At 41.8% G+C, this 23,216-nt stretch overlaps 1 protein-coding gene across 3 annotated transcripts in view; it reads right to left on the bottom strand.

Annotated features, from left to right (window-relative positions):
- The window catches only part of TEK (TEK receptor tyrosine kinase), a 115,718-nt gene extending 104,354 nt beyond the window's left edge, over positions 1 to 11,364 (bottom strand). The window contains exon 1 of one of the 3 annotated variants that reach the window (XM_074394951.1): positions 10,926 to 11,364. In XM_074394951.1, the coding sequence (XP_074251052.1) occupies positions 10,926 to 10,977 (52 nt within the window). In that variant the 5' untranslated portion in view covers positions 10,978 to 11,364. The remainder of the gene's footprint in view (positions 1 to 10,925) is intronic. The other 2 variants (XM_003939718.4, XM_010350420.3) reach the window with 2 other exon arrangements.
- Between the last annotated feature and the right edge of the window lie 11,852 nt (positions 11,365 to 23,216).

Raw genomic sequence — 23,216 nt, 5'->3', positions numbered from 1 at the left:
AATAGCTGGATGTTTAAAGGAATCCCAGAAGATTAGAACACACTTTCCAGATGCGAGGGTATTGGACACAGAATAGAACTGAGACTAAAGGAAGGTGGAATGAGAGGAAAGATGTGCTGAAATTGGGGAACAGCTATTTCTCTTTCTCTTTCACACGTGTGCCTGCAAGTGCACACATGTGTGCGGGCTTGCACACGCACATACACACACACACACACACACACACACCCAGGACAGGTCCAAAAATCCAACAAGCTTAGTCAGAAGTGTGGGAAATTCCACTTGGAGTCAATAAATTGTCAAGAGATAGGAATTATCGGCCAGGCGCAGTGTCTCACACCTGTAATCCCAGCACTTTGGTAGCCGCAGTGAGCGGATCACGAGGTCGAGAGATCGAGACCATCCTGGCCAACATGGTAAAATTGTATCTCTACTAAAAATACAAAAATTGGCCAGGCATGGTGGCACGTGCCTGTAGTCCCAGCTACTCGGGAGGCTGAGGCATGAGAACTGCTTGAACCCAGGAGGAAGCAGAGGTTGCAGTGAGCCGAGACTGTGCCACTGCACTCCAGCCTGGGTAACAAGAGCAAAACTCCATCTCAAAAAAAAAAAAAAAAAAAGAAAGAAATAGGAATCAGTAGGTTTGGGATAAATGAGGTAGGAACCTACAAACGACAAATCATCCTAGAGCCTGTGATCAGTCAAGACCCAGAAAAGAGAGGAAACTGGGGCTGGCAGAAAAGTTAGGAGCTCAATCTTGCCAGCTGGTTGAGCCACAGAAAGGAATTTCCCCACGCAACTTGCCACATATTTGGCAGAAGCCCAAGAACTCACAGGTCTAAGCTTCTCTCGCCTTGTCCCTGCTATAAGGCCAGGCTTAGGGCACCCAAGGGAAGCCAGAGAGCCTCATCCAAATGGAATAGGAGTTGCCTGCCCTTGTGGATAAAAATGTGCTTTGAAAGGACTAGCATAAGGTAACATACAAGGCACCAGTTTCATTTATAAGCACGCCTTAATAACATCTGACGTTTATCGAGTGCTAGCAATGCACCAGCACTGTTCCAAGTATTTTGTTTTTGTGTGTGTGGTTTTGTTTGATTCTAAAACAGGGTCTCACTCTATTGCTCAGGCTGGAGCGCAGTGACACGATCTCGGCTCACTGCAACCTCCACCTCTCGGGTTCAAGCAATTCTCCTGCCTCAGCCTCCCAAGTAGCTGGAATTACAGGCACTCGCCACCATGCCCAGCTAATTTTTGTATTTTTAGTGGAGACAGGGGTTCACCATGTTGGTCAGGCTAGTCTCGAACTCCTAACCTTGTGATCTGCCCGCCTCGGCCTCCCAAAGTGCTGAGATTACAGGCATGAAAGCCACTGTGCCCAGCCCCTGTTCTAAGTATTTTTAAGTTATTTTTAAAAAAATTTTTCCCAAAACCACATCAATAAATGCTGTTAGCTTCATTTTCTAGGAACTACCGTGAGGTGACCATGAAACACTAGTTGGAAGACAGCACAGTGAGGTCTTTTAAAGAGCCCAGGATTCAGATTCAGGTCATTTTCAGGGTAACCCTTGTCTCCATCATTTCCTATCAGACATGTGGTCAGTCAGGATAACAGGATAATTCACTTTCAAGCAAAAGAAGCTAACTCAAAGTAGCTTGAACAAATAAAAGAAGCGGGCTCACATAACTGGAAGAGGCAGGTATAGGTCTGTGATTGAAAATCATCAGACCCAGGGCTCAAATGCTATCAGAGTGCCTGTCTTGGGTCCATGTCATGTTGCTGGCCTCATTCTCTCTCATACTAAAGACGAGCTTCCTTCAAGCTGTCAGGGAAGTGGGTAGCTCCAGGGATACAGTGTCCTCTGTGAAGAAAGAGAGCATTTTCTTTCAAAGTGTTCATAAATTCCCAAGGAAAGAGTTTAACTGTTTTGAAATCTTGTGTTCGAACCAACTGCTGTTGTTAGTTGGCAGGGACACTCTGTGACCAGTGACTGGCAGACCCATCAGAATCACATTGAGGGAAAGCATGGCAGTTCTCAGAAGTCTGGAATGTTAGGCATCCAAAATAACGGATGGCCACCTTTTATCTTTTTTTTTGATAGGGTCTCACTCTGTCCTCCAGTCCGGAGAGCAGTAGCATGATAACGACATATCTCAAACCCCCAGGCTAAAGCAATCTTTCTACCTCAGACTCTCAGGTTGCTGGGACCACAGGTGCATGCCACCACATCCAGCCAATATTTTTATTATTTGTAGAGATGGGACTCCCTACATTGCCCAGGCTGGTCTTGAACTCCTGAGATCAAGTGATCTGCTTGCCTCGGCCTCCCAAAGTGCTGGGATTACAGGCAATGAGCCACCACACCCAGCCGGTCACTGTATTTTAACCTTGGACATGTCACTTAACTTTTGTCAGACTTGGTTTCCCTGTCTATTAAAAAAAAAATTAATACCTATTGTGCCAAGTTGTTGTGAAACATTAAAAATCATATTTAAAACTTGGCACACAGAGGCATTCAACCCAGGGTAGTCATTTTTGTTATTACTGGTATTCTTATTGTTTTGTGGTTGTTTCTGACACAGAGATCAGCATTTGAAGCCCATCCCAGATTCCCAGATGTCTAAAGCACTCCTGTCCCCAGGGTGGAGTCCCCTTTGGCTCTGCAGCCAGACGCCTTGCACAACTCAGGCCCTATGTGCCAAGGTTAAGCTGGTTCACCCTCTGACGGCCACAGAGCAGTGAGCGCCTCCCCAGCCCCAGCAATGTCAATACTGCCTTCCTGACTCCGCCTATTGTATCTGGAGGAAAGTGGCCGAGCATTGTCTTCTAGTGCTCCCCCCAGGAAGCATGATATCACCCCTTAACAAAAGCGGGAAAGCTGACAGATCTGCTGAGATGGGTGTGACCACGACACACACCTCACTGGTCAAGACCTGGGCAAGGGACTGTGACAAGCACAGAGCAAATGGCAGCCACCCACGATGCCCCTCAACCCCAAGCCTGACTGGCTCCTTTGGCTAGTCCACATTTCTCCCTCTCTTTGTCACACCCACACCACGTAAGACATGAAACCATCAGAGAATGGGCATGTACTCCCTCTATTCAGCAGACGTGTTGAGAAGCATCCTGACTCTGCCCATCTGGCATATCCACGTCTTCACACCTGCTCCTGCAGCCTTTGGCAAGAACCATGAGAGAAGAATTATCAGATTCCTGAAGGGACAAAAGGGGGCCAAGCGGGGGTGGGGCTTAGGGGGAAGCAGCCATAGCTAGATCTAAAACTCATTCTGCACGGGTGAAGCGAGTTAAGGAATAGTCTGGCCAGATGGGTAGGCATAGGGTTATCAGTTTAAAATTCCAAAAGTAAGGGAGACAACTTTAGACATTCACTTTCCTGAAAGCCAGGAGTGAAGCCAGCTGCTCCCTTCCAGCTCGGTTTGGTGATCCCACCAGTGCAGCTGGCTCTCTATAAAGTAACACCCGCAGGCTGGTGCCCCCACGCCAGGCCCGGAGGCTGTCACTCTGCTGCCCTCATCTTACTGTCCTCTTCTTAAAATTCTCTCTTTCCGTGGCTACAACAGCCGCACTTCTCAGAAGTCCCAGCATACGAATGCGATTGGTTGTGCTGCTCCTCTCAGCCCCTGACTGCTGCTTCTGTACAGGATCCTTGGCTCTCTGCTCTCTTTCATCCTTCATGTCAATCTCAGAACACACCCATGCCTGTGGCTTCACTTACCACCAACCAAAGATTTCTGGAGAGCCAAATTCCCATAAATATCTTCATTTATGGCAGGGAGTGGTGGCTCACGCCTGTAATCCCAGCACTTTGGGAAGCCAAGGTGGGTGGATCATGAAGTATGAGTTCGAGACCAGTCTAGCCATGATGGTGAAACCCCATCTCTACTAAAAATACAAAAACTAGCCAGGTGCAGTGGCCGGCGCCTGTAATCCCAGCTACTCCGGAGGCTATGGCAGGAGAATCACTTGAACCTGGTAGGTGGAGGCTGTGGTGAGCCGAGATTGCACCACTGCAGTCTAACCTGGGCAACAGAGTAAGCCTCCGTCTCAAAAAAAAAAAAATTATATATACACATATATACATATATGTGTATATATACATATATATATGTATATATGTGTATATATACATATATATGTGTATACATACATATATGTGTATATATGTGTGTATATACATATATATGTATATATGTGTATATATACATATATATGTATATATGTGTATATATACATATATATGTATATATGTGTGTATATATATATATATTCTTTTATGTGTACCCTCAAAATAACATGAACAAAATAATTATTTGCCTTGTCCCAGCCCATCTCCAGCCAGTTCCTTCTGCCATGTTTTCCAGGACACAGAATGGCACCACCATTATTTGAATCAGAATGCCAGAGCAATGACTTATTCTCCCTCTCTCCCAGCCTCCCGTGTGCAACCAGTCACTAACTCCTGCAGTCTCTTCTCCTAAACACTTCTCATTCCCCACCATCCTCACAGTCCACTTGCCTGGAATGTTAGGAAGCCAAATTGGTCCCAGCCTCTGGTCTCTACCATGTTAATCCGTGCTGAAAACTATTGTTAGAGTGAATTTTTCAAGACATGAATCAGATATGATATGATAGAAAAAACACTCTGCTCAATTTCAACATTACAGAACGAGGTACAAGCTACTTAAAAGGGCCAATGAGGCCCTTCTTGATCTGACCCCAACGTTAATTCTCTCCATTCATCCTACATTCCAGCTTCACTCAGCTTCCTCAAGCCTGCCCTGCTATTTTATACATACCAGCTTCATACAGGTCGTTCCCTCTAATGGGAAGTCTTTTCTTCCCTTTTCATCTCAGTTTTAAAATCTTCTGGCTATGAGCAACATAGAACTATAACTGGACATGACTTCTGGTAATATTCACAACTATTTGGGAGTTCTTGCAAAGAGAGAAAAATCAACCTATCAGTTGGTTTTTAAATATCACTCATGTTCTTTAGTTAACATTCCATGCTTTTAACCATTTAATTACATTTTATGTTTAATTTGGTTTCGTTGGTTGTTTTTTTGAGACAGGGTCTCGCTCTGTTGCCTAGGCTGAAGGGCAATGGTATGATCATGGCTCACTGCCGCCTTGACCTCCCAGGTTCCAGCAATCCTCCCGCCTCAGCCTCCAGAGTAGCTGGGACTACATGCACATACCACCACGGCAGGCAAATTTTTGAATTTTTTGCAGAGATGGAGTTTTGCCATGTTTCCCAGGCTGGTCTCAAACTCCTGGGCTCAAGCTATTCATCTGCCTCAGTCTCCCAAAGTGCTAGGATTACAGGTGTGAGCCACTGCACCAGACCTTTATGCTCAATTCAGATGTTGCAATTTTCATTTTCTATCATTGGACCCAATAAAAACTTTTATAGCCCTTGAAAAGTTCAGATTTTATATTTTATATTTGCTGTAATATCTCTATTAAATCATTTACTGTAACTTTTTTTTTTTTGAGATGGAGTCTCAGTTGGTCGCCCAGGCTGGAGTGCAGTGGTGAGATATCAGCCCACTGCAGTCTGTGCCTCTGGGGTCAAGCAATTCTCCTGCCTCAACTTCCCAAGTAGCTAGGACTACAGGTATGTACCACCATGCTTGGCTAATTTTTGTATTTTTCATAGAGACAAGTTTTCATCATGTTGGCCAGGATGGTCTCAATCTTCTGACCTCATGATCCACCTGTCTTGGCCTCCCAAAGTAATGGGATTACAGGTATGAGCCACCACGCCCAGCCTATCACAACATTTTACAATTCATCTGCCTATATTCATTTTTCCCACTAAAATGTTAGCTCAGCAAGGGGAAAGAAATGATTCATCCTTACTTATGTTCCTAGTTTCCAGGACAGTACATGGCTCAAAGCAAACCCTCAATAAGTCTTTGTTTATTCAAAGGATAGATTAGAGAATTAATAAATGAATTATTTGCATGCAATAAATATCTCAATAAGCATCTGTTGAACAGAAAATACGTATATGTTATAGGTAATATTCAACAGTCGTACAATACCTTATCTTAAGTAAGGCCCTGGTTAGACCCACTTTTATATCTTTTATGTTTCACACCTAACAGAAGAAACTTTCTTTCAACTTTATTTACACCAAATATTTAACATAAGAATATTTAATATAAGAATAAGAATAAGAATTTAATATAAGAATATCATTTATGGGCCGGGTGCGGTGGCTCAAGCCTGTAATCCCAGCACTATGGGAGGCCAAGGCAGGTGGATCACGAGGTCAAGAGATTGAGACCATTCTGGTCAACATGGTGAAACCCCGTCTCTACTAAAAATATAAAAATTAGCTGGGCATGGTGGCACATGCCTGTAGTCCCAGCTACTCCGGAGGCTGAGGCAGGAGAATTGCTTGAACCCAGGAGGCGGAAGTTGCAGCGAGACGAGATCGCGCCATTGCACTCCAGCCTGGGTAACAAGAGCAAAACTCCGTCTCAAAAAAAAAAAAAAAAAAAAAAAAAAAAAAAGAATTTTATATATCTCGTAAATGATATTCTTCATCTGTTATTAGGTTGATCCCAAAGTAACTGCAGTTTGGCCACTACTTTTTCACCAACCTAATATTATTTCAACGTGACCAAGATCCTTTCTACAAAGTTCTCTTTTCCTTTCAGGTCTGCTATGAAGTACCAACATTTTTTTACTCTGACCATAAAACTCCATTCAACAAAAATTACTAAACATTAAATACACGTACAGAAAAGAAACAATATCTGTTGCGAGAGATTGAGAAGCTAATTGGGCTAAATGTGGCTGCCCGAAGCTCAAAGACACAACCTGCATGGTGAAGGAGCCTAGCATCAGCAGGAAGAGTTGGTCCAGGCAAGCTGAGTCCAATTGTGTTTGCAGAATAGAGATGAAAGATGCCATTTCCAAATGGATGGAACAGCAGGAACAAGAGACAAGAGGAAAGAATGTGTAGACTGTGGAGATGGGCCTGGTTGAAGCAGACAAGATAGAAACATGGATACATGGGTAAGTGAGGGGACGGTAGATGGGTAGTTGGCAAACTGTTTGGGTTTATTAACTTGGAATTGGCCAGCACAAAATCTGAGATTGGATTATGCTGAGGTTTTGTACAAGGAGACAGCATCTATTAATATTAGGTGGTTCTCCTACATCCTGGGGAAGATTAGATCAGTCTTGACTAGCACAGTGGTTCTCATAGCAACACTTCTCTTATGATTATACAGTCTTCATTTATTAAAAGAGTTCTCACTGGCTAAGCATTTTACAGGCATGATCACATTTGATTCTCATCACGACCCTGGAAAATGGGTATTTCATCCATAAAAGCTGAGAACAGTGTGGCTTAGAGAAATTAAATAACTTGCTTAGGGTTATCCAATCTGGGCTTTGACTTCATAATCCATGTTTCCTCCTTCTTCAGTTTTCCTGCTATGTTTGCTGTCAAATCTCTCAGGTCTTCAGTGTTTAATGGATGTGCTCTAAGCAATAGACTGAAGTGAAGATTACCATTTCTGATTTAGACTTTATAGTTCTACTAATGCAACATATTACAGCTTATTCATTACCTTTTTAACAAGCAGAGCAAATGCTGCTTTCCATGAATTCTGTGTATCCCCAAAACCTGGGTGTCATGCACAAGAACTTTCAACAAACCCGGTCTCTTCCACATTAAGTATACATAATTTATTTTTGGAACCCAAACACAGAACTTGACATTTATCTATTTTGAAATGGTATCTTTTTGGTTTGGTTTTCCACCCTTCCAGCCTAGAATAAACTATTTAAATCCTGCTATCTACAGAGAATAAGCAGGTGATACAATCACACAGATATCTTTTGGGGAGAGAGACTCAGGAGGCAAACTGATAATTTCAAAAGAATTTAGAGCCCACCCACTTAAATGCCCCAGAGAATATCACATGGTCTTTTGAGATGAACTTGGAAGACTCCTTCCCTCCTGGAGAGATGCCTTAGAAGAACCAGACTCTTCCAGGAAGTTCTTCCAGGGCAGGGCTGAAAGGGAAATGCTGAGACCTAACAATGAAGACAATGCTTGGAAGGGAGCATCTGTGAAAAAAGCAAAATCCTCCCTTCGAGAATAATTCAAAGGGTGTCTCTGATCCCAGCTACCCGATCTCCACCCTTGATTACTCAGACCTGACACTAGCCTTCCTAGACAAGCCCTAACAAGGAGGTTCCATCTGGCAACACTTCTCTGACCTTACAACGGTTTTCCTCTGCCACCCCAGACACGATGTCTGCTATCTCTGAATCCAGTTGTTATTTAAAATGTCAAGTGACACAGTAAAGAGGTATGAAAGCACGAGACTAGAGACTTCCTATTAGATCAATGTTGATCATGCAGAAGATACTATAAATCACAGTGATTTTTTGGTTTGTTTTCTATATACACAGCTCTTCAGAGAGCAGCCTGGTTTGATGAGGAAAGGAGAGTAGGGAAAAAGCTAATATAAGAGAACCTGCTTGAAAGCTGAAATTACCAATGATTCTCAACTGAAAGGAAAGCAACAAAATCTAGGAGTATTTGTGAGGAGGTTCTGAGAGCTACACACCTCCTCCAGCCCTCCTACGGGTCAACAGCTCGGCCATCCAGGCCACCTTCACTGAAACAAATGTGACGTATTTTTCAGTGTGTGTGTTCAGAAAAAAAGCAATGAGAGGAAAAAAAGGAAAAAAAAAAAAAAAAGCAATGAGAACCCACTGGACTACAGAGATAAACCTGTAAGCCATAAGCCCCTTGGCTCCACCGCTATAGTCTACCAGGCCTTTGACTAGAGGAATGGGCTCCGATAGCTGTAGAAATGCTCTAGCTGGAATCTTGCTGCAATTACCAAGACTTGAGCAGTCATGCTCATGGAGGCTTGGCCTAGGAATGCAAGTTACGATTAACACAACAGACCTATCTCAGAAACTAACCTTGCTAGTGTCACCTTTCCTTTCCAACAAGAACATGACTTACTTCCTTTCCTTGGTCCTCTCTCTTTTAAAGGCAGTGCTGTTTTTTCAGGGATCTAAGGTCTAGACATGGAGCAAGTATTTTGGTCACATGGCCTTTTTGTTTGATTTTATGATAATCCTGCTAAGCCTATATTGCAAAGTGCTCAGTCACTTTAGGGGTTAAAAAAAAAAAAGTGCCGGGCGCGGTGGCTCAAGCCTGTAATCCCAACACTTTGGGAGGCCGAGGCGGGTGGATCACGAGGTCGGGAGATCGAGACCATCCTGGTCAACATGGTGAAACCCCGTCTCTACCAAAAATACAGAAAATTAGCTGGGCGTGGTGGCGCGTGCCTGTAATCCCAGCTACTCGGGAGGCTGAGGCAGGAGAATTGCCTGAGCCCAGGAGGCGGAGGTTGCGGTGAGCCGAGATCACGCCATTGCACTCCAGCCTGGGTAACAAGAGCGAAACTCCGTCTCAAAAAAAAAAAAAAAAAAAAAAAGTGGATTAAAACAGTTGTACGTGTATTGCTTAAGCTACAAAGTACCTCAGAGAAATTATATACACCTGGGCTTCACGTTACTATAATCCCTGGTAGAGAATCAGTTCCAGATTTCACTTCATTGGTAAATAATGGCACTCCGAAAAAAAAGCAAATCAAAAATGGAATCATGATAATTATTTAAAGGTACATATTATTGGAGAAGTCAACATTAAACAATTTCCATATAAATATACTGAAACCACCAAAAATCTTTCATTTTTAGCAACTTGTGTTACACATTCTTACTTTTAAAAATATTTTTAAATTCTCAATATATTGGTTATTGAATGCAAACCAAAGGGTCATAAAACAAACTGTATTCAATTCTGTTATTTAATTGGATTAGTTTGTTGAACATTTACTATTTCAAACATCTAGAAAATATATCAGATACTCATGTATACTTGAATAAAATTCTATTAATATAACCTATAGCCATGAAGTTTATTGAATTTTCCCAAATTTATCTCCAATATCAATTCAATTTTTGTTATTATAATTAGAATGTTTTCAAACCAAAGGGGAGAGGCTGATGTCAAGGATGATGTATTTGTGATGTGTAGTTCAGGTTTAGATGAAGTACAGCATCCAAACCTGAACTACAAGGCACACAGGCTAAGTGAGCTAGAGGCACACCACTATCTGGAGTGTATGAGCAATATACACACTAAACCCAGACATACTGGCCAACTGCTTCTTCACTCTGCAACAGCCTTCTATTACTCTCCTGTGTTAACAATATTGGTAACTGCTTAAATTTTTGCTTCAATTGGGCCAGTAAACTCTTCATGAATTACTGCATGGCAAACTTAAAAATTCTATAGCCCCAATCTCCCTGACCCTAGTTATAAGAAAAAAGAAAAAGCCTAGAATATCACTGCTTTGCTTAAAATAGGATACAGGTATGAAATCTTTTTACAGAAAGGCATTTTTGTTCTCTTTTAACAGTAACAAACTGTACACTGCCTTAATTGGGCCCCTGTAATTCTCAGCATGAATTTAATTTTTACTGAAGATTTCTTTTAAAGCAGGTAAAACCAGGTTTTTTCTTTAAATAAATAGGTAAGAGAACACTCCAGAATGAGAAGCAGGAAAATAATGCAGGATAGTAAGCATATCTCTTCAAATAAGATGGCTTTATCGGTCCTCAAAGAGTTTATAGCAACACGGATTATCACCCGGGAGAGAAACTAACAAAATCAGTTCACGCCGTAGGGACTTTGCATTTCAATCCTTCCACACATACTGACTGGAGAGTCACAGAGAAATGGTGCCTTTGCTACAACCACCCTTGTTAATCAGCACTGAGATTTAGAGGACCCAAGTCACTAACTCTGTTTTTAAAGGTACTAAGTTAAAAAAATAAGGCCAAACCTTACCAGAAAGGAGCAAGCCGACTCCACAGAGAACTAAGCTGGCTAAAGAGTCCATGCTTCCCCAAATCTCTCCATCCAGTTTCCACAGATGAGCATGAGTTCCCAAGGATCCTTTCAAAAACCCAGCAGTTAGTGACTTTCCATTCGCATCGTCCTACTAGGTCTTGTTTACCAGCTAGAGGCAAGAAGGAACAGTTCAGAAGCAGGCTGTAACAGTCTCATTTCTGTCTGAGCACAGGGAGTTTTAAGTTCCTTTTTCCTGTTTCCTTTGTAGATTAGGATGGGAAAGGCTGTATCTTAAAGGCATTTGGTATCAGCAGGGCTGGGGGCACTCAAGCCCTATCCCTCTTGCAGTTCATCAAAACACTTATCTGTCGCTGTTGCTTCTGCTGCTGCTTTTGCTGCTGCTGTAGGGGTAGAGGAATTTTTGTTGGAAGTGTGGGTCCCGGGTCAGCATTTTCAGAAACAATAGGGGTATCCTCTCATAGGCGGGAAACTGAGAATAACAAATCCTCCACCTATGTATGGTATGCGATGATGACCAATCCTTCTCAGACTTCCAACCGCTCTCCTGGGGCTTCTGGGATCTCTGGCATAAGGGGCTTCTGGGTGTGGGGAGCCGTTTTGGGTTTTGTTTTCTCAATTCAACCCACATGGTTTGAATTGGGAAAAGAAGGTTCCCGTGATGAGAAAATACAACGTGAAAGGCAATCAATTTCAGTGAGTACCGGTGAGGTCAATGCTCAATGTAGCCAGGAGAGACCACAGTCCAAAATTGTTAGCCTGTTTTCCTTCACACAGATGGCCTGTTGGTTGGCCATTAGCCCATAGATACCCGTGTTGCTGGCTATAGCTTTAATTTTCATTAGCAATTCATCTGAAAGTGATCGAATTTCTGGAAGAAGTTGGCATACAAGGATTTTAGTAATGAGAAGGATTTCATTGTCATTGAGCAATGGTGTTTCAGGATCAAATTATGTATAATATTTAAGAACTAATCTGTGTAAAAAAAACAAACATACAGGATTAGATTGGGATGAAAATAGTGCTAATAAGACCGAAGAGAGTAAATGGGCCAAAATGAAAATAGCCATTGAATGTACAATATCTAAAATGAGATCAGAGACCCTACACTTAACCAGATGATAATTTTTCCACAATATGAATTATGACATTAGATTAGAGGGTGTACTCTTAGCTCAGCATCAACCTTCATGTTTGAGGAAGTTATTATACTCCTCCTTTTCCTAACCACCACAGGAAAAGGCAGATGCAGCTAGTCTTGACTAATTTCTGTCCCAGGTTTTATCACAGCTATGATGATCTTGCGAACCAGTTAATGTTTCCAGTTTGCAGGTGTGAAAAAGCCCAGGTTTTGTCTGCAAACAGATCTGGGTTCAAATACTGGCTCAGCTGCATGTGTGGCTGAGACAAGCTACTTAGTCTTTTTGAGCCTCAGTTTCAACAGCTGTAAAATGGCCAACTACCTCCTTCTGTTTTGAGAGGAATAAATGAGGTTTAAAGATATAAAAGCATTTGGTATTATGTGTAGTTCACTGAAGGTTCTCATGAAACGTTAATAAGTTTGTTTTCTTTCATCTTTCCGTTCAGCTTCAATTTAAATTCCAAGAGCTTCTACTAAAAAGCTATTTTTTTTTTAATTTTTAGACAGAGTCTCACTCTGTGGCCCTGGCACGATCTCAGCTCACTGCAATCTCTGCCTCACGGGTTCAAGTGATTCTCCTGCCTCAGCCTCCCAAGTAGCTGGGATTACAGGCACCTGCCACCATGCCCAGCTAATTTTTGTATTTTTAGTAGAGAGGGGCTTTCATTATATTGGCCAGGATGGTCTCAATCTCTTGACCTCGTGATCTGCCCACACCGGCCTCCCAATGTGCTGGGATTACAAGCATGAGCCACTGCACCAGGCCTACTAAAAAGCTATTTTCTATTCCTATGAGATGACTTTACCATCATAAAACAACAACAACAGTGGGCCAGACTACAAACATTAGTCTTTGAGACTAATTAACAAAGATATCAATAGATAACAAAACGACTTTTCTGAAAGAGGTAGAAAATAACTTACATACTACTACTATACACTGGTGTCACACGTCTAGAGGTCAGTATCACAAACACAAAACAAAAGCGTTGCATGCATATCCTTTAGTCCAGAAACCAATTTTTCTTTTTGACAAAGTCTCACTTGGTTGCCCAGGCTGGAGTGTAGTCGTGCGATCTCGGCTCACTGCAACCTCTGCCTCCCAGGTTCAAGCGATTCTCCTGCCTCAGCCTCCTGAGTAGCTGGGACAGCAGGCATGCGCCACCATGCCTGGCTAATTTTTTGTATTTTTAGTAGAGATGGTGTTTCACTATGTTGGCCAGGCTGGTCTTGAACTCCGGACCTCAAGTGATTTGCCTGCATCGGCCTCCCAAAGTGCTCAGATTACAGGCATGAGCCACTGCACCCAAACAGAAAATCAATTTTTATAATATACACTGAGCCAAAATCAAACATGTGCCCTAAAATTTATGTATAAGGATATTATAGAAGCATAGTTGATAATAATCAAAGCCTAGAAACAATCAAAATAGTCAACAAAAATGGATTATTTATTAAAAATCATGGTACACAAGAAGTTCAGATGAGTGTTCAAATATTGTGGTGAAAGCAGATTGACGAAGAAAGATGTAAAAATGTTTATGGTATATTGTAGATTGGGGAAAAAAATCCAATGTAAACAGAATGAAATTTATAACCACTCAATACGCACCACAGATATACAACAAATATATTAAAGTGTTAAAGGTGACTATTTCTGAGTTGTTGGAAAACATAATTTCTATTTTTTCTTTATGCTTTTCTATAATTTTTAACATTTTTGGAAATAATGAACATATATGTAAAGATGAATAAGACTGAGGGGACACCCTTGAGACAGGTGACCCAGGGTAATAGGATGCGTACTTTAAAACACACACTGACAAATAGGAAACAGAATCCAGTCTACGACATGACCCAGCAATCCCACTGCTGGGTATATACCCCAAAGAAAGGAAATAAGTACATCAAAAACATACTTACACTCCCATATTTATTGCAGCACTGTTTACAATAGCTAAGACATGGAAGCAAGCTAAGTGTCCATCAGTAGTTGAATGGATAAAGAAAATGTGGAACATCTACACCATGGAGTACTATCGGCCATAAAAAAGAACGGCATCCCGTCACTTGCAACAATAGGGACAGAACTGGAGATCATTATGTTAAGTAAAAGAAGTCAGACACAGAAGGACAGACATCACATGTTCTCACTCATTCGCGGGATTTACAAATCAAAACAACTGAAATCAGGGAGATAGTAGAAGGATGGTTCCCAGAGGCTGGGAAGTGTGGGAGGGTAGGGGAGCTGGTGAGGATGGTTAATGGCTTCAAAAATAAAACTAGTTAGAATAAATAAGACCTGCTATTTGATAGCACAACAGGGTGACTATAGGCAATAATGACTTCATTATACATTTTAAAACAGGCATCCCCAAACTACCGCCCGCGGGCCGCATGCGGCCCCCTGAGGCCATTTATCCGGCCCCCCACCGCACCTCAGTAAGCACCTCTTTCACTGGTGGTCAGTGAGAGGAGCACAGTATGTGGCGGCCCTCCAACGGTCTGAGGGACAGTGAACTGGCCCCCTGTGTAAAAAGTTTGGGGACGCCTGGTTTAAAATAAAGAGAGTATATGGATTGTTCATAACACAAAGGATAAATGCTCCAAGGCATGGATACCCCATTCTCCATGATGTGGCTATTTCACATTGCACGCCTGTATGAAAACATTTCCTGTATCCCATAAATATATACACCTACTATGTACCTACAAAAACTTAAAATTAATAAATTAATAAAATAGGATAATTTTTAAAAGAAACAGAATCCAGGTACAAAAAAGTGTGGCCTCCAGGAGGTGACCCGGAAGATGGGGTGCCAGCTATCTACAGCACAGCCTGGACATTCTGTCCTTTGCTGATCTGTGGGCACTGAGCCACCAGAGCCGTCCCATCTGACTTCTTAAGTATCTTCATGAACCTTTTTGCGAATCCACTGTAGGTAACAGTGGCCAGCAGAAAAGGAAAGGTCAGGCCAGGTGCAGTGGCTCACCCCTGTAATCCCAGCACTTTGGAAGGCCGAGGTGGGCAGATCATGAGGTCAGGAGTTCAAGATCAGCCCGACCAACAAGGCGAAACCCGGTCTCTACTAAACATACAAAAATTAGCCAGATCTGGTGGTGCACGTCTGTAGCCCCAGCTACTCAGGAGGCTGAGGCAGGAGAATCACTCAAATCCAGGAGGTGGAGATTGCAGTGAGCGGAAATAATGCCATTGCAATCCAGCTTCGACAACAAAGCAAGACTCTGTTGCCAAAAAAAAAAAAAAAAAAAAAAGAAAGAAAGAAAAAAGCAAAGAAAAGAAAAGGAAGGGTCATCAACAATTAAGGTTTGGCCTTCAGCCAGGACACCACAGTTAAAGTGACCACACCCACCCTGGTCTGGCTGTGGAAAATGCTCTCCAAACTCCATTTACTCTAAACCTTCTCAGCTATTGCAGCATTTTTCTTTTACTTTTTCTTTTTTCAACATTGAAATGGAAAGTACTGTGCTATTCACTGTAGGAAGGGACACAGAAATAGAAAATTCTGTCTCTACTTTTAAAGTTCATAATTACAAAATCCCAGTGTGGTGGCACTGCAGCACAACAGGAAAAGTTAAATAACAAAATCAGGCATGGTGCAGCTGAACACCAAGGGTGCTTCAAACAATAACATTCTTCTTTGTTTTTTTGTTTTGTTTCGTTTTGTTTTGTTTTGTTTTGTTTTGTTTGAGATGGAGTCTTGCTCTGTTGTCCAGGCTGGAGTGCAGTGGCACATTCTCGGCTCATTACAACCTTCGACTCCCTGGTTCAAGTGATTCTCCTGCCTCAGCCTCCTGAGTAGCTGGGATTATAGGCACACACCACCACACCCAGCTAATTTTTGTATTTTTAGTAGAGACAGGATTTCACCACACTGGCCAGGATGGTCTCGATCTCCTGACCTTGTGATCCTCCCACCTTGGTTTCCCAAAGTGCCAGGTTTACAGGCGTGAGCCACTGTGCCCAGCCAATAAAGTTCTAGTAGTTTGCTTTGGTATCCTTTAGGCTAGAGAACACCAATTCTCTTATGTTTTTTTCTTTTCCTGGTATTTCCCAGACAGAGGTGGCATCTTTCCAGATAGACTGTAAGCTCTTAGGGCAGGAGCTTTGTACTTTATTTTGAATGATCCTCTATGCCTTCTCTCAGTGGCTAAAGGGAAGGAGTAACCTGGGTATCTTTGCAACCATTGTGAGATCATGGGGCCACAGATAACACAGACTAGATATAGATAGAACAGATAGGACACAGATAGAATAGGTAGTCCCCTGCCTTGGGGAAAAAAAAGCTTCAAAAAAATGATAAAATAACATGAAAAGAAAAAGGAACCTCCTATTCCTCCTTCAAAATACAATTCAGACTGGGTGCTATGGTTCATGCCTGTGATCCCAGCACTTTGGGAGGCCGAGGCGGGTGAATCACTTGAGGTCAAGAGTTTGAAACCAGCCTGGCCAACATGGTGAAACCCCTGTCTCTACAAAAATACAAAAATTAGCCAGGTGTGGTGGTACATGCCTATTATCCCAGCTGCTTGGGAGGTTGAAACAGGAGAATTGCTTGAACATGGCAGGTGGAGGTTGCAGGGAGCTGAGATCGTGCCCAAGCACTCCAGCTTGAGGACAGAGTAAGACTCTGTCTCAAAACAAACAAACAAACAAACAAAAAAACTCAAGTGTTACCCCATCTATGAAACCTTCCTCTAGGTAGCTACCAATACCTAACAAACCACCCCATATATAGCAGCTTAATACAACAATCATTCATATAGCTCATGATTCTGTGGGTAAGAAGTTCAGACTGCCCTGGACAGCTCCCCTGATCTCAGAGGGCCTTCCTCATGTGTTCGCAGTCAATTGTCAGCCATCAGGGCAGTTCAGCTTCAGGTATGGGCTGACTGTGTGGCAACAGGGCTGACAGAGCTGTAACTCTCTCACCTTCCAGCAAGCTAGCCTGACTTCTTAACGTCATAGGCTCAGAAATCCAATAAAGTGAGTGGAAATATACAAGTTCTCCTGAGGCCTAGGCTTAGGATTAGCACAGCATTACTACTGTACATTCTGTTGGCCAAATCAAGTCACATCACTAAGACTGCATCCAGGGGTGGAAAAATAAACTCTACCTTTTGATTTGAAGAATTATAAAGTCATAATACAAAGTGTGAGAATAAAATAAAATCAAGTATTTTGGTCATTATTTTTTAAGTCAGGTTTGTTGGGATATTTACATATACTAAAATACACGACCTTTTCAGAAAATTGTGGTGAAAACATACATACCATAAAATTTACTATCTTAGCTGGTTTTAATTCTACAAGTCAGTAGTGTTAACTATACCTGCATTCTTGTACAACAGATCTCTAGAATTTTTTTTTTTTTTTTTTTAGATGGAGTTTCACTCTTATTACCTAGTCTGGCATGCGATGTGCCATCTCGGCTCACCGCAACCTCCGCCTCCCAGGTTCAAGCGATTCTTCTGCCTCAGCCCCTCCCCACCCCCAACTAGCTGGGATTACAGGCATGCTCAGCACGCCCAACTAAGTTTTTCTATTTTTTTTAGTAGAGATGAGGTTTCTCCATGTTGGTCAGGCTATTCTCAAACTCCTAACATCAGGTGATCCACCCACCTCGGCCTCCCAATGTGCTGGGATTACAGGTGTGAGCCACCGCCTCTAGAACTTTTTTGTCTCAAAAAACTGAAACGTTATATCCCTTGAAATCCCCATTTCTCCTCACCCAACCCTTTCAACCCCAATTCTACTTACCTCATACAAGTGAATCCTGCAATATTTGTCTTTTTGTTACTAGCTTATTCCACTTTGCATAATGTCCTCAAGGTTTATCCAAGTTGCAGCAAGTGACAAGACTTCTTTCTTATTTAAGGCTTCATAAGAGTCCATCACATGTATAAACCACATTTTCTGTATCTATTCATCAGTCCATAGACATCTGAGTTGCTTCCACCTCTTGGCTGTTATGAGTAATGCTGCAATGAACATGGGTGTACAAATGTGTCTTCAAGATCCTGCTTTTAATTCTTCTGGATATACGCCCAGAAGTGGGATTGTGAGATTATATGGTAATATTTTTAATATTTTAAGGAACCTCCATACTGTTTTCCATAGCAGCTGCTCCATTCTGTGTCCTCACCAATGGTGCACCTGGGTTCCAATTTCTCCATATCCTCAACGCTTGCTGTTTTCTGGGTTTGTTTGTTATTGATGATGATGATGTCTTTGGATAGTGGGCATCCTGATAGGTATGAGGCGGAAATTCACTCCTTTTAAGTATACAGTTCCGTAACTTTTCACAAATGCATATCTTGGTATAATAAGCACTCCAATCATCCCAATATCCATCACCCCAAAAGTTTTCTTAAATCTCATTGCAGTAAATCTCCTCCCGCACCTAACAGCCACAGGGAATCACTGATCTATTTTCTATCCCTATAGTTTTGATTTTTTTTCAGGTCATATAAAGGAATCATACAGAATATAGCTTTTTAAATCTGGTTTTTTTCATTTGCCATACTTCGTTTGATAAATCCATGTATTTGCATGTATGAGTGATTTGCTACTTTTTTGTTCCTGAAAGTATGCAAAAGAACATACCACAGTTTGCTGGCATGTTCACCATTTTATCTATTCGCTATTTGGAATATTTTCAGTTTTGAGTGATTAAGTCCCTATAACTTTAACCATCCTTGTAATTTAATGTTCACGAGTTCAAATAAACATTTTTGTGTGAGCATGTTTTTCATTTCTCTTGAGTAAATATCTGGGATCGAAATTAAGGAACTCCTGAACTTTTCTATTGCGGTCACGCCATTTTTTATTCTCATCACCGACATAGAAAAATTCTATAAGTCACCACAGTGTTCACAGAAAACTAAAGAAAGAAAAACAGTTTTAGTTATCTTTCATCCTTGCTAGCTCTTGTTATGGTCACTTTTTGTGTGTTTGTTTTTGAGCCATCCTAATAGGTGTGCAGACATATAAATCAATGTGACTTAAATTTACATTTCTCTAATTATGTTGAGTATTTTCTTATGTGCTTTTTGCCACCCATTTTTCTTCTTTTAAAGTGTTCAAATTGATTGCCCATTTTTCAATACAGTTGTTTGTTTCTTATTGTTGAGTCTTGAGTCTTTTATGTACTTTTGTCAAAATACGTGATTTGCAATGATTTTCTCTCAATGTGTGGCTTGTCCATTTTCTTAACACTGTCTTTTGCAGACCAAACATTTTTAATTTAGAAAAAGTGTAATTTATACCATTTTTCTTTAATAAATAGTGCTGCCATATTATATGTAAGGCACCTTTGCCCAACACAGGTCATAAAGATTATTTCTTGCTGGGCGCAGTGGCTCAAGCCTGTAATCCCAGCACTTTGGGAGGCCGAGGCCGGTGGATCACGAGGTCAAGAGATCGAGACCATCCTGGTCAACATGGTGAAACCCCGTCTCTACTAAAAATACAAAAAATTAGCTGGGCCTGGTGGCGCGTGCCTGTAATCCCAGCTACTCAGGAGGCTGAGGCAGGAGAATTGCCTGAACCCAGGAGGCGGAGGTTGCAGTGAGCCGAGATCGCGCCATTGCACTCCAGCCTGGGTAACAAGAGCAAAACTCCGTCTCAAAAAAAAAAAGATTATTTCTTATGCTTTGTACTAAAGTTTTCATAATTTTAATACTTAGGTAACATTCAGTACTTAGGTAACGTGTATAATGTGTCAGGTATAAGTTGAGGTTTATTTTCCAGCATGTGAGTGCCCAATCATTCCAGCATCATTTTTTGAAAAGACTATCCTTTCTCCACTGAATTTTTTTTGCACCTTTGTGTCCATTCATCTATGTGTCCTTTTTTATGTGTGTGAGACGAGGTCTTACTCTGTCACCCAGGCTGGAGTACAGTGGTGTGACTGTAGCTCACTGCAGCTTCAATTTTCTGGGCTCAAGTGAACCTCCCAGCTCAGCCTCCCAAGTAACTGGGGTTGCAGGCATGCACCACTACACCCAGCTAATTTTTGTAAAGACAGGATCTCTTTATGTTGCCCACAGTGGTCTCATACTCCTGGCCTCAAGGTGATTCTGCTGCCTCGGCCTCCCAAAGTGCTTGGATTAAAGGCATGAGCCACTGCACCAGGCCTATGTGTCTATTTTTTTTGTGAATACTATAATGTCTTGGTTACTACTGAGAGGGGAGACCTCCTCGCCTCCTTCTTTTTCACCTCGTCCCTCCCACACTTCCAGATGGGAAGGAGGGTGAAGAAGGAAAAAGAATAATAAGATACCAAAGAGCTGGGAAAATGACTCCCTCTTTAGTTCCCAGCCTCTCTGCTATCTGTTAACCTTGAAAGAGCTGCAAATGAATGTTATCCCTGCCAGCTGGAGCCCAGCACTGGTTCACGCCCCCATGTTTCCACAGACCAGACTCCCACCTGGAAACACCTCCGCCAACAAACAGCTTGTTGCTTTTGTCTTGTCTCTGTAAGCCCCCTCCTTTGCTGGTCCCCGTTTGTGCTGCATATGAATTAGCAAATCAATGAAGGCAAAAGATTGTAGGATCGGACGTCCAGCAAATGGACAATAACAAAGTTCCACCTCAGTTTCCCCTTTAGCATTGTAAGCCTATAAAAGGGGAGAGAAGCTGCAGCTCGGGGAGCTCAGTGAATGAGGCTGTAGCCCCTGCAGCTCCTGGCCAAATGAAAAGCCACTTCCTTCCTCAGTTCCGTGTTCAAGAGTTTTGTTCCCTGCCCCTCCTGCTTCACTATTGCATTTTTTTTTCTTTGAGACAGAGTGTTGCCCTGTCACCCAGGCTGGAGTGCAGTGGCATGATCTCAGCTCACTGCAACCTCTATCTCCCAGGCTCAAGCGACGCTCCTGCCTCAGCCTCTCAGGTAGTGGAGATTACAAGCGTACACCACCATGCATGCTGGGCTAATTTTTGTATTTTTAGTAGAGACGGGATTTCACCATGTTGCCAAGGCTGGTTTTGAACTCCTGACTTCAAGTGAACCTCCCATCTCTTAGACCTCCCAAAGTGCTGGGATTACAGGCATGAGCCACTGTGCCCAGCCAATTAATGTAACTTTTATAGTAGGTATTGAAATCAGGTAATAAGAAGTTCTTGAACTTTGTTCCAGTTCAAAATTGTTTTTGGTTGTTCTAGTCCTTTTGCATTCTTTTGCTTGCTTTGAACATGTATTTCTCTTTATTTCTAACTTTTTAAGGTAGAAACTTACATCATTAACTTGAGACTTTTATTTTCTGTAGAATATATTTATGTAATTATATCAGTTTTCCTCTAAGCACTGCTTTAGTTTCACTCTACACATTTTGATATGTTGAACTTTCATTTTTGTTTAGTTCAAAATTTAACCTAGTTTCCCTTTAACTCATTAATTATTTAGAAATGTGTTATTTCGTTTCCAAAATCTGGGGGAATTTTTCAGCTACCTGTCTGTAAATAATTTCTAGTCTAACTTTTTTGTGATCAGAGAACATACTTTGTATGACTTGAGTTCTTTTAAATTTGTTAAAGTTTGTGGTATGGCCCAGAATGAGGTGTATCTTGGTATGTGCTCTCCGTGCACTTGAAAATAATGTGGATTCTGCTGTTGTTGATGGACTGTTTTAAAATGTTCAATCAGGGCTGATGAGGCAGCTTATCCCTGTAATCCCAGCAGTTTGAGAGGGCAAGGCAAGATTGCTTAAAGCCACGAGTTCCAGACCAACCTTGTCAACAAAGCGAAACCTTTCTCTACGGTTTTTAAAAATTAGCTGGGCATGGTGGCACACACCTGTAGTCCCAGCTACTTGAGAGGCTGAGGCAGGAGGATTCCTTGAGCCCAGGAGTTTGAAGTTATAGTGAGCTATGATCACCCCACTGCTTTCCAGCCTAGGCAACAGATTGAGATCCTGTATCTGAAAAAGAAGAGTTTCAATTAGGTACACTTGGTTCATAGTGGTTTTGTTTTTTGTTTCTCTTTAATTTTACTTTAAGATCCAGAATACATGTGCAGAACATGCAGGTTTATTACATAGCTATACATGTTAAGTCTTCTATGTATCCCTACTGATTTCCTTTCTACTCTAAGATTCTGCCTATAATTAGGAATTTATAGTTACCCTTTCAATTCTATCAATCTTTCTTCATGTATTTTGAAGGTCATTTGTTGGGTTTATTCACATCTAGGATTTCACATTTGTTATGTATCTTGGTCAATGAGACTATTTATCTTTATTTAATGTCCATATTTATCTCTGGTAATATTCCTTATTTTGAAGTCCACTTTGATATTAATTGTGGTAATTTTTGAAATTTTTCAATAGCAGACATTATTTCTTCACAGTTATGTCTTTAGTCACCTATGAAGAGGTCATATACCAGAAGGTACTCAAGCTAGATACTGAAAGCTGAGGTGCTTCCCAGGTGAATCGTGGTAGTGGGCAAGAAGGAGGTAGGACAGGCATTTCTGATAAATGCACCAGTAATCTGAGCGAAACGTGAAAGTATGAAATAATACACCGTGTGTGGGTCTGTGTTGCTAAAAGGAATATCTGAGACTGGAATATCTGAAGAAAAGAGTTTAAATTTTGACTCATGGTTCTGTGGACTGTGCTGGCATTTGCTTCTGAAGGCCTCAGGAAGCTTACAATCATGGCAAAAGGCAAGGGGGAGCCAGTGTGTCACATGGGGAGAGAGAGAGCGAAGAGAGAGAGGTAGATGTGCCAATCTCTTTTAAACAACCAGATCTTGCAGGAACCATTATTGCAGGGAGGTCACCAAGCCATTCATGAGGGATCTGTCCCATGATCCAAACACCTCACACCAGAGTGAGGTGTTTACATTTCAATATGAGATTTTGCGAGGACAAATATCTAAACTATATCATTCCACCGGTGATCTCTCAAATCTCAAGTCCTTCTCACATTGCAAAATACAATCATCCTTTCCCAGTAGTCCCCAGAAGTCTTAATTCATTCCAGCATTAACTCAAAAGTCCAAATCTCTTCTGAGACTCAAGGCCTTTTCCTTTGACTGATGAGCCTATAAAATCAAAACCAAATTATTTACTTACAATGATGGTATAGGCATTGGGCAAATGTTTCCA

The sequence above is a fragment of the Saimiri boliviensis genome, chromosome 2, assembly GCF_048565385.1.
Source record: "Saimiri boliviensis isolate mSaiBol1 chromosome 2, mSaiBol1.pri, whole genome shotgun sequence".
In the NCBI taxonomy this organism is placed as follows: domain Eukaryota; kingdom Metazoa; phylum Chordata; class Mammalia; order Primates; family Cebidae; genus Saimiri; species Saimiri boliviensis.
The sequence above is the reverse complement of the archived record's forward strand: the minus strand, read 5'-3'. Positions and strand labels throughout refer to the sequence as shown.